Here is a 14048-nt window from a genome sequence, read left to right on the forward strand (position 1 = left end):
CTCTGTGGAAGCCCAGCATCCCAGCTGGAGGCCTGCCCCACACAGAGCTTGCCCTTCCTCTACGTCCTGGCCAAACCTAAGCTGGAAGGCGGTGAGGGTTGTGTATATCCAGGTAAGTCTGCCTTGGAGTAGAAGGATGGCAGGTGCAAGTGATCCAGGGCCCCGCCAGAGTGATGCTATCCCCAGGTCCTCAGTCCTGCAGTCTACACATCATCCCAACCGGGAGCCCTGGCCCCGAGGACACTGCTCCCTTTACAGCCTGCCTCCTGCGGAGGCGTCCCCTCCAGGCCCTGGCCCAGGCCAGCAGTCAGAATCCACTGTGGTGCTCAGAGGCTTGGGGGGGCCAGGTTAGACCTCCCGTCTCATTTACATACTGTCAGACACCCCCTTCAGGAGCCCTGCAAGGAGAAGGGGAGAGGGCGGCTCCGCCACACTCCTGGGACCTGGGAGGCAAGTGGGCATCTCGTGTCTAAGACGAGCTCAGTGAAAGCGCCGAGGCCTGTGGGGCTGGATCCTTAGCATTTCAAAATTTTATTATGACTACATGTGTTTAAATATATATATATTTATAGCTCTGTGTGCCCACTGCCCCCCAGCCCCTCCCCGGCCCCTAGTTCTTCCCTCTGGCTTTCTGCCTAGTGGCCGTGTAGGGCAGCGCCGTCTGCGTGCTCTTGTCTGACACCGTCTGGGTGCTGCTGTTCCTCGTGACCCTGCGGGGCTGGTCGGGGGCCGAGGTGGGGCCTGGGCGGCGGCTGGTCAGTGGAGAGCGCCTTGGCTTGTAGGGGGCTGGGGAGGGCTGGTGGGGGCCTGTGGGGGCCTCTGTACGGGCAGGCTCCGGGGGCAGGCCCGCCTCCTCCTCCATCTCCTTCTCACTGTCCCCCTCCTCGTCATCGCAGCACAGCGCGTGGTAGAGCACTTTGTCACTGAACCGCACCCTCTCCCGCGTCCCTGGGGTCCGCTGGGGCAGCTGGCTCTTCGCGGGGCCAGCACTGAAGGCGTCCTCACTAGAGGAGTCCGGGGTCTCTACTCGTGGCCCGTTGGGGATGGGCGTGCCACCGTTCATGAGCCGGTAGTCAGGGCCAGCCCCTGGCCGCGTCGACTCGGGGCCGTCCACAGAGTCTGAGGGGGTGGAGACGTCCAGGAAGGAGCAGAACTCCCAGCTGTCCGAGAGGATGTCAGCTGTCATGAAGTCCACGTGGCCCAGGTCAAAGGGGCCGCCCACGCCCGCCTTGTCGCTGCTAGAGGTGCTGCTCACAGTGGCCGTGGTCCAGTCGTCCGGCTCGAGCTCAAAGTCGAAGTCTGAGGTTAGCTTATCGATCTGGCTCACCACCTGACCAGGGAAGGGGAGAGATGAGAGGGGACGGGCGTGAGCGCGCCTCCACCCTGCCCTGGGAGAGCCCCTGGCTGGTGACTGGGCCTGAGGCCACAGGTTTGTTGCTCTGTGGAAGGCCCACTGGGCCCGGGTGGACGGATTGTTCCCGCCCTTCCCAAACGCCTGTTCACCACTCTGCAGTCTCTGGGGGGAAAGGGTCTGCTTTCCGGCCCTGTACCCCATCCATCCACACGCCCCTCTCCCAGACACACGGCCGGTGTTCAGGGGCGGCCCTGGTGAGCAGGGCTTCTTCCTCTGCTTGAGACGGCCATTTAAGAGGGGCTGAGGAACTCCAGCATTCAGGAGAGATGAGCAGCCCACCCACCCTCAGAAAGAGAATGACATGTGGTCACCACACGGAAGGCCCTGTCCAGGCTTCTAAAGCCTCCTGGGCCAGTCCCTGCAGCCGATCAGTGACTGTCACCCATAGGTGCCCACCAGGTGTATGGCACTGGCTAGATTCCCGCACCGCACCTCATGCCCTGGAGCCTCCTGCTCCTTCCCTTCCTGCCCGCTGCTGAACGAGACAAGCCTGGCTTGTTGGGGAAGGAACAGGCAGGCACTATTTGGAGAGCAATAAAGAACCCAGAGCTGCTTGTTAAACGCACTCGGGGCAGCTCAGCTGAGGAGGTCGCTGCTCCTTGCCTGCCCTGCACAGCGCGAAGCCCTCAGTTTCCATTTGAGCAGCCTCGCCTCAGGACACCCCCTTTCCCGGGCCACTGTCAGCACATAAATCAGGGAGGAAGACAGCGAGGGCAAGAGAGAGACCCGGTCAGAGATGCAGAGAGAGGACAGCGCAAGAGAAGATTCCAGCCGAAAACAATACAAAGTGGAAGGACTGAGTCCATGACAGAGACCCAGAGCCAGAGACACAGGGAGCCGCCAAGACCAGACCCAGCTCTCAGAGCCTCTCCCACGTTCTTCACCCGGGGTCCAAGCAGTCAGCTAATTAACTAATTAAGTCCTTCATTCAACAAACATTTACTGAGGACTACTGCTGTCCAGGGATGTGCTCCACGTCTGGCAAGGAGTGGGGTCGCTTTGGGTGCTTTCTCTAAAGCAAAGGAGGAAGCAAGAATGACAATGATGGCCGGAGTGGTATGGGCCAGGGGCGGCTACTGGTCAGGACCGGGGCAGGACGCAGGTGCCCCAGTCAGCAGTTTCCCTCTCTGGGCCAGCTGCTCAGTCTGCAAAGGGAAAGGCTGGGTGAACGAGGTTATCTCCAAGGCTCCTACCATCTCCAAGATTCTAGGACTCTGTGTCCACAGCAGTGACACTGAGAAGCTGTTTTGGATACTGGTGCCTAGGAATGTCCTCTCGCCATGGTCCCCAGCCAGGAGTGGAGAAACCACTGGGCTGAGTCCTGCAGAAGAGCTGGGGGAGTCAGGACACCTGGGCTCTGTGTGTCTTTGAGCAAGTCACATAACCTCTCTGGGCCTCAACTTGATTCTCCAGCAAGTGGGGATGAAAACCCCAGTCCCACCAACCTCACCACAGCTTCCTGGGGTACAGTGAAGGGGGCAGCAAAAGGCGTCTGTGCAGCACTGGGGACAGAGTGACATCACCACCCCTCTCTGAGCACCTACTATGTGCCGGGCTTTCTGCCCACGCTTTGTAGTGCTCACCTCCACCCACCAGATCATTATCTCCGAGTTTACTGAAGGGGAGTCAGAGGTGCGGGTCCCTGGGGGAGCTGAGATTCCCATTTCCACAGTCCCCGAGAAAACTGCACACTGCCGTGTAGTGCTGCTGTGACTGCGGGGCTTGGCAGGCAGTGGGGACAGGCCCCACCCTCCAGTCTGGCAACCCCCTCCCTGTGCTGCCTGCCCAGGACAACCCCTCTCCCTAGGGATGCTCACATCCCCAGGGCCCTTGCCCCACCCACGCTCCCCCCAGGCTGGCGGGACTCTGGCCTAGAGCAGGGGTCCTCAGAGCTGCGTGGGCCTCAGCTCTCTCCCCAGAGTCTGACTCTGCAGGCCTGGCTCGGGGCCAGAGAAGGGGCACACCAACATGCTCCCGTGCTGTGCTGCGCGGTGGGTCCAGGACACACCCTGACACCAGCCTAGGGTACCGGGGATTTAAGCCGGGTGGAGACTCAGCAACGTGAGGCACTGCCAGCCTTAGGAGAGGCCCTGCTACATTCTCCAGTGAGATTCTCCTGACTGAGCCGGAGCTATTGACAGTCTGCTTCTGCCTGAGGGTGGGGAGAATGCCAGCAGGAATCTGGAGTTGAATGACTTGGCTGTGATGTCACAGAGTCAGCTGAGGCCAGGCCGGGCCCAGAAGCTGAGCCTCCTGATGCTCAGTGAGGACGAGTCCCGCATGCCGCGGCCCAGCAGCAGGGATGCAGGATGCACCCCCCACCCAAAAACCCTTGCCGCCACCCGCTCGGGAGGATTTCACCTTCTGGTTCTTCCCCTTCTTCCTTATACACCCTTCCCTGGTGCCGCCCTGGGGACCTGGAGGGAAGGGAAAGGGGGAGGCTTGGGTCTGAGCCCCAAGATTCCCATCTCTTGGCAGAGAGACCTTAGGCAAATGATTATCCCCTTCCAAGTCTTGGTGTCCTGCCCTGTAAAACAGAATAGCACGCCCTCACCTGCGATGATGAAAATTTGACAGATATGAACATGCTTGGAATTTCTGGGTCAGCACAGCTAAGCCATTAAGAACCTGGTATCTGGAGGTCGCACTACTTCCCAGCTGTGGGACCTTGGCCAAGTTACTCAACTTCTCTGTACCTGTTTCTTCATCAAAGGAGAATGCTAGCAGTACCAACCTGAAAGGGCTGTTGTAGGGATTTACTGACTTAATGCATTTTGGAAAGCATTAGGAGAACAAGGTGGACTAGCAACATATACCATGCACCCATGGGTGCTAACACGTGACCATGCCCCTGGCCCCAGGCCCTAGAGCAGATGGGATTCAGCTCTGCACCAAAGGAAGGACACTCTGATGGAGAAATTTCCAGTGCCTGTGGCAGAATAATGGGATATACTGGGCCTTTCAAATCCCAGCACACAGGTGGTATCTGTTTTGTCCAAAGTAGGGCTGTCTCCAGACAGAACAGAACCAGAAGACTGTGTGAGGCTCACAGGCAAATCTGGCTCAGTCTGTTAGGTGGGACAGGTGACAACCACTTGATGAACAACCTAAGTGAGGATCAGAAGGGAAGCCATGTGCCCAAGGGTACCTGGCTTCTACGCAGGGGCGTGGGTCAGTCCACAAACCCACTGCCCTTCCTGGTGCCTCATTTCATGGGACCAGGGTGGAGGGCAGGCCCTGAGCTACCTGCCTCTCTGCTTTGGATGTCTTGAAATCTGTGATTTCTCCCTGAGATTTAATAATCATTTTGCCTACATGTAATTTGGGATTGTCTTGGAGTACAGGGAAATAATTATATACACAGAAGAAAAGAGAGGGGGAGAGAGAGTGGAGAGAGAAATGGAGCCATAAAATCACAACCCTCGAGCCGGAAGGGACAGAGACGCCGCGGAGCCCCCGTCCCGGTGTGCTTGCTGATGGGGAAAGGAGGTGCAGAGGCTGGAAGGAGCTGAGCTGAGATCAGAAGTTGCATCCTAACTACTGGGCATGGCACCGTGAGACCAAGAATGACCTGCTCTGGGGAGACCAAGAGGGAGATCTAGACAGGAAAGGCAGGACTGAGGGCTATACGGAACCCAGTGGGGGTCCTCAGCCCTGTCCCAGGTAGACCCCGACCTCTGTCCTGGTCCCAGCCTTAGCTCCCCTTGTCTGAAAAACGGCACCCATCTGGTCCTCCCAGTGACCGCAACTCTCTGTCCTGCTCCATGGTGCATCTAGGCGCTTTCTAATTGGCCACAGGACTACATCGCCTCTCTGCTTCCAGCCCTTCCATGCGCCCCAAATCTGGAGCCTCCGAAACACAACTCCCTGCCAACCAGCTTTCCTATCCTGCCAGGCCTGCCTCCTCCCCACGCTCCTGCCTCTGGGCCTCACCTGGCCCCTCCCTCCTTTCCTACTCACCCTGTCACTTCCAAAAGGAAGCTTCCCTGCTCCCCAGCTGAGGTCAGGTTCCATGTGAAAGGCCCTCAAAGTGCCCTGCACCTCTCCCTCAAACATTACACGCTACTTATCACTGCTACGATTTTGCGCTTATCAGTTGTAACGTGGTTGGGATCTGTCTCTCCACTAGAAAGCAAACTCGTGAGGGTGGGCCCAGGTCTACTTGCCCACCGTATCCCCAGCTTGGCCCAGGACCAGCACACTCTCCAGACACAGCCATTGGATACAGGGGTGAGTTGGATAGGGCTTCCCAAAAACTGCCGGGGCTCCTGGAAGCGTTCCCTGGTCCTGGGCGCTCCAGGATTGCTTGGCCCCAGCTCTCCCTCCAGCCTTGCCAAGCCCCCTCTACACGGAAAGCATTTCCGTGTTCCTAAGGCCGTAGAGCCAGGACTGAGGGCCCGGGAGTCCCAGAAGCAGCATCCTCCCCACCCTGCCCCGCCTCACCTTGCCTGGCAAGCGCTCCCTCCTTCCCTCCCTCCTAGCTCCCCAGGCAGCTGGTTACATAACTGGGGATTCTGCATTATTTATGGCCACTGATTATTTTTTAATTCTGTGATTACGTTATTATCTTCCTGGGGGGCTGTGGAGTTGGGGAGGGGTGGAGCGAGCTGACCGTGATTCACAGCTCTCATCCTGCAATTTGGCCTAATTGGCTAGGGAGCTTCAGTGAATCTGTCCGGAGGAGGAGAAGGCAAAGGGAAAAGGGAGGAAAGGAAGGCGTGAAAAAAATAATAAGAAAAAAATCCGCGCAATTCTTGCTGAGCTGCGGGTGATGGAGCTGACCCACTTTGGCACAGCTCCGTGGTCCCCAGCCTCTCCTGCTCCAGCTGCTTCCGGGCTAGGCCACATTTATCTCACACTCGTATGGCCCATGGCTTTCCCTGCCACCTTCAGACGCGGCCCCTTGCCGATGGCACTGCACAATGAGCAACCAGAAAACAGAATGCCACGGTGCCTGCTTCCTGTGAAAACCGGCGGGGCATCCTCCACCGCCACTCCAGGCTGCGGAAAGGCTGTGCCCATCCCTTCATACTCCTGGGGCCAAAGTGGGCAACTGTGCCCCTAGGTTATTTCCCACCCAAGAGTCACTGATGGCTTGGGGGATAGAGGTGGTCAATGCGAGGATCACTATCGAGCCTCCACGCTGAGTGGCATGTTGGGGGGACCAAGGAGGGAAAGGCCAAGTATCTGCCCAAAGTTACACCCAACACCAGGGGGAACAAGGATGAGGGCACTTAACCCTGCCCTTGGGAGCTTCCAGTTAGTGGGTACCAGGGGAGCAGGGGGGAGGAGATTCCCACCCAGAAATAAGACCAGGAGACTCCTGCAGCGAGTGCCGGATCCTCACTGAGAATGAATCCAAATTCCATGCCACACTCTGCAAGGAACTACGCAATCTGACTCCCTGCCCCCTCTCTGACCTTTCCTCTTGCCCTTCTCCTTGTTCACCCCCCAGCTGCTCAGGCCTCCTTGCTGATCCTGAAGACGCCAAGTACACTTCCTCCTCAAGACCTTGCTACTGGCGGCGCCCACGGCCTTCCCCAGATAGCCACCGACTCGCACCCTCGCTGCTGTTGGGTGTCTGTGCAAAAGCCACCTTATTCGAGAGCCCCTTCCCACCCCATCACGGTCACGCCCTAACCTCCTTCTCCGCTGGCAGGGCGTGAGACTGCCTTCTACAGGAGAAACTAAGGACCCCAGCCAGCAGGCCAGGACGCGGTCCTGACCTCCCTGGTCACAGCTAAGAAGATGATGTGACTCCATAAACAAGGCTGTCCACGGAGCTGAGGTGCAGGCAGTGCTAGAGCAATCCATTAATACCTCACAGAACGGAGCCAGCCTTGTGCCCTCATTGTGCTAAGTACCTTAAATACAGCAACTCATTTAATTCTTGCAACAACCCTGGGGCAGGGGCGAGGGAGGAGGCATAGAATTTAGTATCCTCGTTTTTACAGATGGGGAAAGGGCACAGAGAGGTAAAGTAACTTTCTCAAGTCCACATGGCTAGGAAGAGGGTAGAGCTCAGGTCTGAACCAGAGACATCTGGCTGCAGGGCCCATGCTCATGGCCCCTGAGCTGGGCTGCGTCTCTAACCTAAGATCTACAGAATTTTGAGGATCTTAGAGAGCCCGCTGGGACTGGCCTATACTACCCTGAGTATTGGGGAACCTGGAAGAGATGAAGGCTAATTAATGATTGATCGTCATATCCCTCTGCAGCACAGTTTTAGCTTTCAAAGCACTTTCACATTCCTCACCTCACTTAATCCTTTGAATGACTCTTCCCACCTATGGTTGCTCCCAAACACCCAGGGAGAGGTGGCAGAGCATGGCAGGGTTGGGAGGGTGAGGAGGTGTGGGAGAGCGAGCTCCAAATCCTCTAGGAGTGTGAGTGGGTATTGGTTCTCCCACTGCATGCTCAGCCCCCAATAAACCCTTGTAAGATCACTCTGAAGTGCAAATCATCATCATCTCTGTCTCAGAGAAGAGTAAACTGAGGCTCTGGGGCTTAGGGAAGAAATGCTTGAGTTTCTCTCATCTTTCAGTGAATTTCAGGCTGTGTGCTCAAGAGGATGAGGAGGGTCTGCCATGATCAGTGGTGTCTGGGGCTGGGGAAGGGAAGCAGCAGGTGGAGGAGGAAGGGGAGGAGTAGGAGGATGGCAAGAGGAAGGAAGCTAAGCCATTGTCCTCTGCTGGTCTTGCTCCTTCACTACGCATCCTGGGCAGCTGCCCCCATGGTCCTGTATGTGAATCTTGTCTCCACCTCTAAGTGCTTTGCCAGCCTGAGACAGGAACCCAACTGGTGGGCCCTTAGCTGGTGCTGGCCAGGGAATGGGTGTGATGAGGAAGCAAGTATTTGTCACCCTCTCAACCTTGAGCATTGCTCCTGATGGAAAAATGCCACGCAAGGGGACTGAGCAAAGCCAGGCAAGATCCAGCTGTACAGCCCCTTTCAAGGACCAAGAGCCAAGACCACAGTTCCAGGGAGCAGGGAGGCTGTAACCTTCTTCTCCAAACCAGGGCCAGGCACCCCACTTGGTAACCCCATCCCCAGTAAATCCCATCCCACAGGAAGCCAGTTATGGCATCTCTTCTTCTGGCTGGGCCTCCCAGAGCCTTATCTGCCTTCCCCCATACTCCCCTCTCTCCATCACCCCATGCCTAGACCCTGCCTGGGACATGCAGGAGTTCTGAGGCTTGCCCCCCTCCCCAGCTGGGTGCCATTGGCAGCGGGCAGGCAGTGGCATACGGGGTAGACTCTGGTTGCTGTAGCAACCTGCCAAAGTCTTGAGTGGAGGCACATGGCCTACAGGGTGTGTGTGGGGATGGGACGCGTCTTTCTCTGTCCTGGCTCAGACCTCTGGGCTGCACAGCCTATGAACCTGAAGCTCTGCTGCTGGAGACATGGGAATGGGTGGTGTGAAAAGGAGAGACGAGGACATCCAAAAGATCTGCAAAGAAATTCTAGTGCTGTAGAATCACAGAATGAGCATAAGGCATCCTATCTTAAAGGCCACTGTCAAAATGCCAACAGATCATCCACTAGCCCACCTGCTAAAGCCCTAGAATAGGCATGAGGAACCTTAGCTCTAGGCTTAGTTCCATCACTGGTAGGCTGTGTGACTTGGAAAAGCCCCTATCCCTCTGTGGGCCTCAGTCTCTGCAACAGTAAGTAGACCGGGCTGTCTGGGATGCTTGCGAGAGGCCTTCAAGCTGCGGATGGCTATGCTGTGGGGAGAGGACGCAGGTGCTTGGAAGACACCCAGTTGGGAATAGGCTTGGAGTTGTATCAACTCCAGCCTTAGAGTCAATCGTAGATCTTTCTGGGTGGGCTGGCTGGGGCATGCCCTGCTCAAGACAGACTCTGGACAGTCCCCATGGCCCTAGTAGAACTACAGAGCATCTGAAATAAGATCAGGGGTGGGGGGTGAGGTGGCAGGGAGCAATGTAGTTCTTTGGATCCATGAGGTTGGAGGAGGAGGGGTTGCTCAGGGGCATCTGGCCTTTGACCTCTAAATTGTACTGCCCAAAGATGTTCAGCCCAGACCATGGCCAGTCCAGTCCAGTCCATGAGCAGTAACACCACGACCTATGAAGCAACAGTCATTTCTACCTCCTAAGACAGGGTTTCCTGGCAGGCTCCATGAGGCTGACCCTAGGCGTAGGGGCTACCACGCCCAACCTTAGCTCCTGTCCTGGCATCTCTATAACCACCCAAACCCTGACTCTGAACACAGTGCCCTTAAAACAACCCCTCTCCCTGGCTCTCAGGCCAGGCTGGAATGCCACTTTGCCAGCCTGGAGTTGGTAGCCATCATCACCCCACCTCCTCAGCCCTCCTGGAGCCCCTATCTTCCCTGCACAGCTGGCCAGGAGAGCTTGAGCCCATAACTCTAGCTCAATCACTCTCCCTGCCACCTCTGCAGGGGCCCTGGTTACAAGGAGTTGAAATTTGCCTAAAGCCCACCTGGCTGGTGTAATGGCACCCAGCGGGCAAATTCAGGCTAGTGGCTCAGAACGCTGGTCATGCATTTTGGACTTGAACGCAGCCCAGGGGGCAGGGCTGAGGACATGTGTACCTCATTACCCCAGCGATGTGGGAAGCAGTAATTAAACCGGGCTCCACTTAGAGAGACAGAGAGGGACATACATATCCCAGCATTTCTCGGTGGCTTTTCAGCCCTGGACAAAACATTCAGTACCGTGGGGTGGAGAAGCAACCCCTTAGAGGAGATTCCTGCCCCTGCCAACATCCACAGGAACTCTGACACCACTAGCAGGCCCCCAGACCCATTCTTACCCCAAGATAGGGAGGGCACAGCTGACTTTAATTTTTCCAGGATCAAGAGTTCTGAGTATCTGTGTGATCTCTGGGGGAATGCTTTGAAATGGGCCTCAAGCAGCGAGGACGCCATCCACACTTTCCCAGTGCCCCTTGTGACCAGGTCCAAGTCTGGGAGGTAGATGGTAGAGTCAAAGGTCAGCTTGGGTCCCAGAAGAGTCTCCCACTAAGGAGCTGTAGTGGGATTTGGTCCTTACTGGCCACGTTGGCACCCGTGAGTGCTAACTCCAGAGCTATGGGCCCACAGACATGCTGCCCAAGCAATCTCTGCAACACCGAGGGCCCTCCAGTCATGGGGCATGGTGAGATTTTCAGCAAAGCAGATTTGGGGAAAGGAGAAAGGAGGTCCCCAGCAAAGCAGCACACATGCACACAGTTTTGCACACTCAAACACATGAGTACACTTTTGTGCCAACCCAGGAAGGCTGGTGTGGGGTCTGCCTGGCCCCTGTTCGCCCCTCACTTACCTCCCTCAGCTCCTTGGCCACCTCCTTGAGCTCCCGAAGGATGTCCTCAAGCTGCCCGATGACCATCTTCATGCGCTGTCGAATCCGCTCCCGCTCACCACCACTGCTGGGGTCGTCACTGGGCTGCCCGAGGTCCGGGGCGCCCCGAATGTTCATCCTTCACCACGTGGCCGCAGGCCTGCCCATACTCCCCCCAGCCGGGCACACACTGCGTCTGCCTCCACGGAGCCCCCCTCAACTGGGCAGAGCTCCACATCTTAACGGCCCCCCAGCCTACCCTGGCCCTGGGCGGCCCTCACCCAGCCCCTGCCCCCTGCCACCCCGCCTCCTCTGCCTCTGGGTGGGGAATAGGACACCCGGAGGGAGACAGAGTCGGACAGAGGGGTCAAGGTGAGGACACCAGAGAGCAGGGGAGGGGCCTTGGGTCCCAGGAGTGGCCTCCAGGACTTGAAGTGCCTGTGGGTGTGCAGAGTTGATCTCTGCCTGAACCTGAACACAGAGGCAGGGGATGACTGTGCAGGGACTAAGGGTAAGAGATGCCCTTGGGATAGGGGAGGTAGCAGTAATCCCCTCACGACTGGGCAGCTGCAAAAGCACAGGTCTCTGGATGTAACTGACACCTGCAGAGGGACAGTGGCCAGGGTCTTCCAGATGTAGAGGGGGCTCCAGATGTGGGCAGCTCTGGGGAGAGAGCTGGATTGGAAGAGGGCAGCCCCCTGCAGAGAGAGCAAGCCTGGCATCAGCCCTCCCAGGCTGCAGCACCAGCCGGCAAGGCAGTACTGCTGCCTCCCTCCTCTCCCCTGCCTGCACCCTTCCTCGCTGGGGACTTGTTTTTTCTTTGTGGGGAGGGTGGTGGAGGCAGATGGTTGACAGCACAGCCCCTCCTCTAGAAGCCCCTGCCTTTAGAGGCAGAAGTCCTCAGCCTGCTATGGGGCACCCTGGCCGCGGCTCCCCCCGCCAGCCAGGCCTGGCCCGCTGGTTCACCAGAGGGCCTCTCCAGTCACCCATCCTCCTTTTTAGCGCCCCCAGGGTGCCCTCGTTCCCAGCGGACCCTCCCTCCCCCAACCCCGCCTTCCGTCAGAACCCCCGCTCCTGGACTCACCGCGGGTGGGGGCACCGGCCTCCCCCCTAGCAGCGTCAGGGGCCAAGCCCCAAGACGAGGTTGGGGGGCCCCCAGGCCCCCTAGGGCGGGCTTCTCTCTCTGGACCTCTCGGCCCCTGGCCTCAGGGAGGTCCTCCGAGCCGCGGCCGGGGACATCTGGGCGGTGGGAGGGGGCGGGGCCTCCGCGCTCCGGGGAAGGGGCCGGAAAAACCTCCCTCAACCCTCGCCAGGCTCCTGGTCGGGAATGAGCGAGGGTCCGGCGATTTCGGGGCTCCGCGGCCACAGGTGACCCGGGCGCAGGGCGGCCGAGGCGACGCCGGTCCGGTCCCAGCGCGTGAGCCAAAGTCGGAGGGCTGGGAGGGCGCGGGGATCCCCTCAGCCCACGCCCGGCATTTCCCGGGCTCGGCCCCGTCGGGAATCGCTCTGTGCAGTCCAGTCGGCCGGTCCTGGCTCCGCCGGGGTCTGCCCTCCGCTGCCGGCCGGGCCGCGCTCAGCCCGCACCCAGCTGGTCCGCGCCCCGCACCCGCGGCGTCCGGCGCGGCCGCGAGGGTCCGCTCAGCCCAGCCCCGCGGCGGCCGGGGCGAGGACGCTCCCGCGGCTCAGTCCGCGCTCGGAAAGGTCCGGAGAGCGCCGGGCCGGGGGAGGGGCGCTGTGGGCCGCGGGGCCCGGGTCCCCGCCGGGCCCAGCCGCGAGCGCGCGAAGCCGAGGGCCGGCCCGGATGGGCTCGGCGGCCGGGCGCGGGCGGGAGGGTGCCGGCGGAGGCGAGGCGAGGCGAGGCGAGGCGAGGCGGAGGGAGGGGAGGCGCGCGGCGGCCGGGCCGGGGCGCACGGGGCTCGCAGCCTCCGCTCGGCTCCCGCCGCTCGCGCTCGGCCCCCCGCGCGGCCGCCGGGCTCGGGTCGCTGGCGCGGGGCAAACAGGCGCGGGGTCGGGGCCGGGCCTCCCTCCGCTGCCTCGCCCTGCCCTGCCCGCCGCGCTCCCCGGGCCTGGGCCGGCTCCCCGAGCGCCGCGCCGCCCGCGCGGCCGCCCCCGGCCCGCCCCACCGCCCCCCGCGGACTGGCCGCGCGAGCGGGCGCTGGCTCCCTCCGAGGCCGCCCGGCTCGCTCGGCGCCGCTCGCTCGCGCTGCCGGGGAAGGGGCCGGCCCGGCGCGCCGGGAGGGAGCTGTTAAAGCGACACACACGCCTCCCGGCGCGAGGGCCGAGCGTGCGAGCCGGGGTCTCCCCGCCGCGTGAGCCGAAGGGTCCCGCGCCTCGCGGCTGGGGGCGCTCTGGCCGGGCCGGGCCGCTGGCCTGCGCCGCGCGGGAGCGGCGGACTAGGGCCCCGTTCCCCTCCCACCTTTCCGGACTTCCCCAGTGCCCTCCTCCCCCGCTGCGGTGCACCCCAGGCTTCCCTGGCGGCAAGTTTCCCGCATCCGTGCCCTATCCTCCGCCCCCGGTACACCGCAGACTACCCCAGACTTTGCCTTAGAGCAGATTAATTCAGATACTAGAATACAGCCCGTCTTTACTCAGCACCTACTGTGTGCCACGCCCTGGGCTGGGCAGGGCTGAGGGTTGGAGGCTATGCCTTAGACTCGGATCATTTTGTTCAACTATTCAACTATTTACTCAACATATATTCGGTACCTTCCGTATACAAGGCTCCATGCTAGGCTCTGGGGCTACGAGAAGGAAAGGTATCATTTCAGGAAGCTCGCAGCTCTTGGGGATACTCCTGAGTAACTACAGAGGCAGGTTCTAGAAGCAATGGTAACCTGCGTCTGGGGATGGGGAGAGCAACTGAGGCCAGGCCTGGCAGGCTGTCCCAGGAAGGCAACCTTGAGCTGAATCTGCACGGAGAAGTAGGAGTTACCCAGGTGACTGTCAGTGTGGGGGAGGCGGGCATCAGCTTCTAGGCTGGGAGGAGGGTAGGAGCAAAGGCTCAGGAGCAGAAATGGGGGAGGGGAGTTTAAGTCAACTGTGGCCTTTTATGTATCATTTGATTGCTCTGGGGAGAGTGGGATAGAGGAAGACCAGCGATCACAGAGAGACTCAGAGGCCTCAGTTAGGAGCTTGGATTTTATCCTGGGGCAGAGGGGAGCTCTGGGGTGTTGTGGATGGTGGATTTATGGATGGTGGGTTCAAGGGCTAGGCCACAGGTATGGCCACAGGTTAGCAGGCTGTTACTAAGACGAGTTGAGAGAGAGGGGCTTGACTGCAACAGGGATGGGGAGGAGGGGATGCTTTGA

The 14048-nt window shown here is 59.7% G+C and overlaps 1 protein-coding gene across 1 annotated transcript; it reads right to left on the reverse strand.

The window, feature by feature from the left end:
• Positions 1 to 491: 491 nt before the first annotated feature.
• Positions 492 to 13277, reverse strand: INSYN1 (inhibitory synaptic factor 1). Its single transcript, XM_012748256.2, has 3 exons — positions 11825 to 13277; positions 10723 to 11438; positions 492 to 1330 (listed from the first exon to the last, which is right to left on the reverse strand). Exons 2-3 carry the CDS (start codon positions 10876 to 10878, stop codon positions 611 to 613), a joined length of 876 nt encoding a protein of 291 aa, XP_012603710.1. The 5' UTR covers positions 10879 to 11438; positions 11825 to 13277; the 3' UTR covers positions 492 to 610.
• Positions 13278 to 14048: the final 771 nt, after the last annotated feature.

This window comes from Microcebus murinus, chromosome 6 (genome assembly GCF_040939455.1).
Source record: "Microcebus murinus isolate Inina chromosome 6, M.murinus_Inina_mat1.0, whole genome shotgun sequence".
Classification (NCBI taxonomy): Eukaryota; Metazoa; Chordata; class Mammalia; order Primates; family Cheirogaleidae; genus Microcebus; species Microcebus murinus.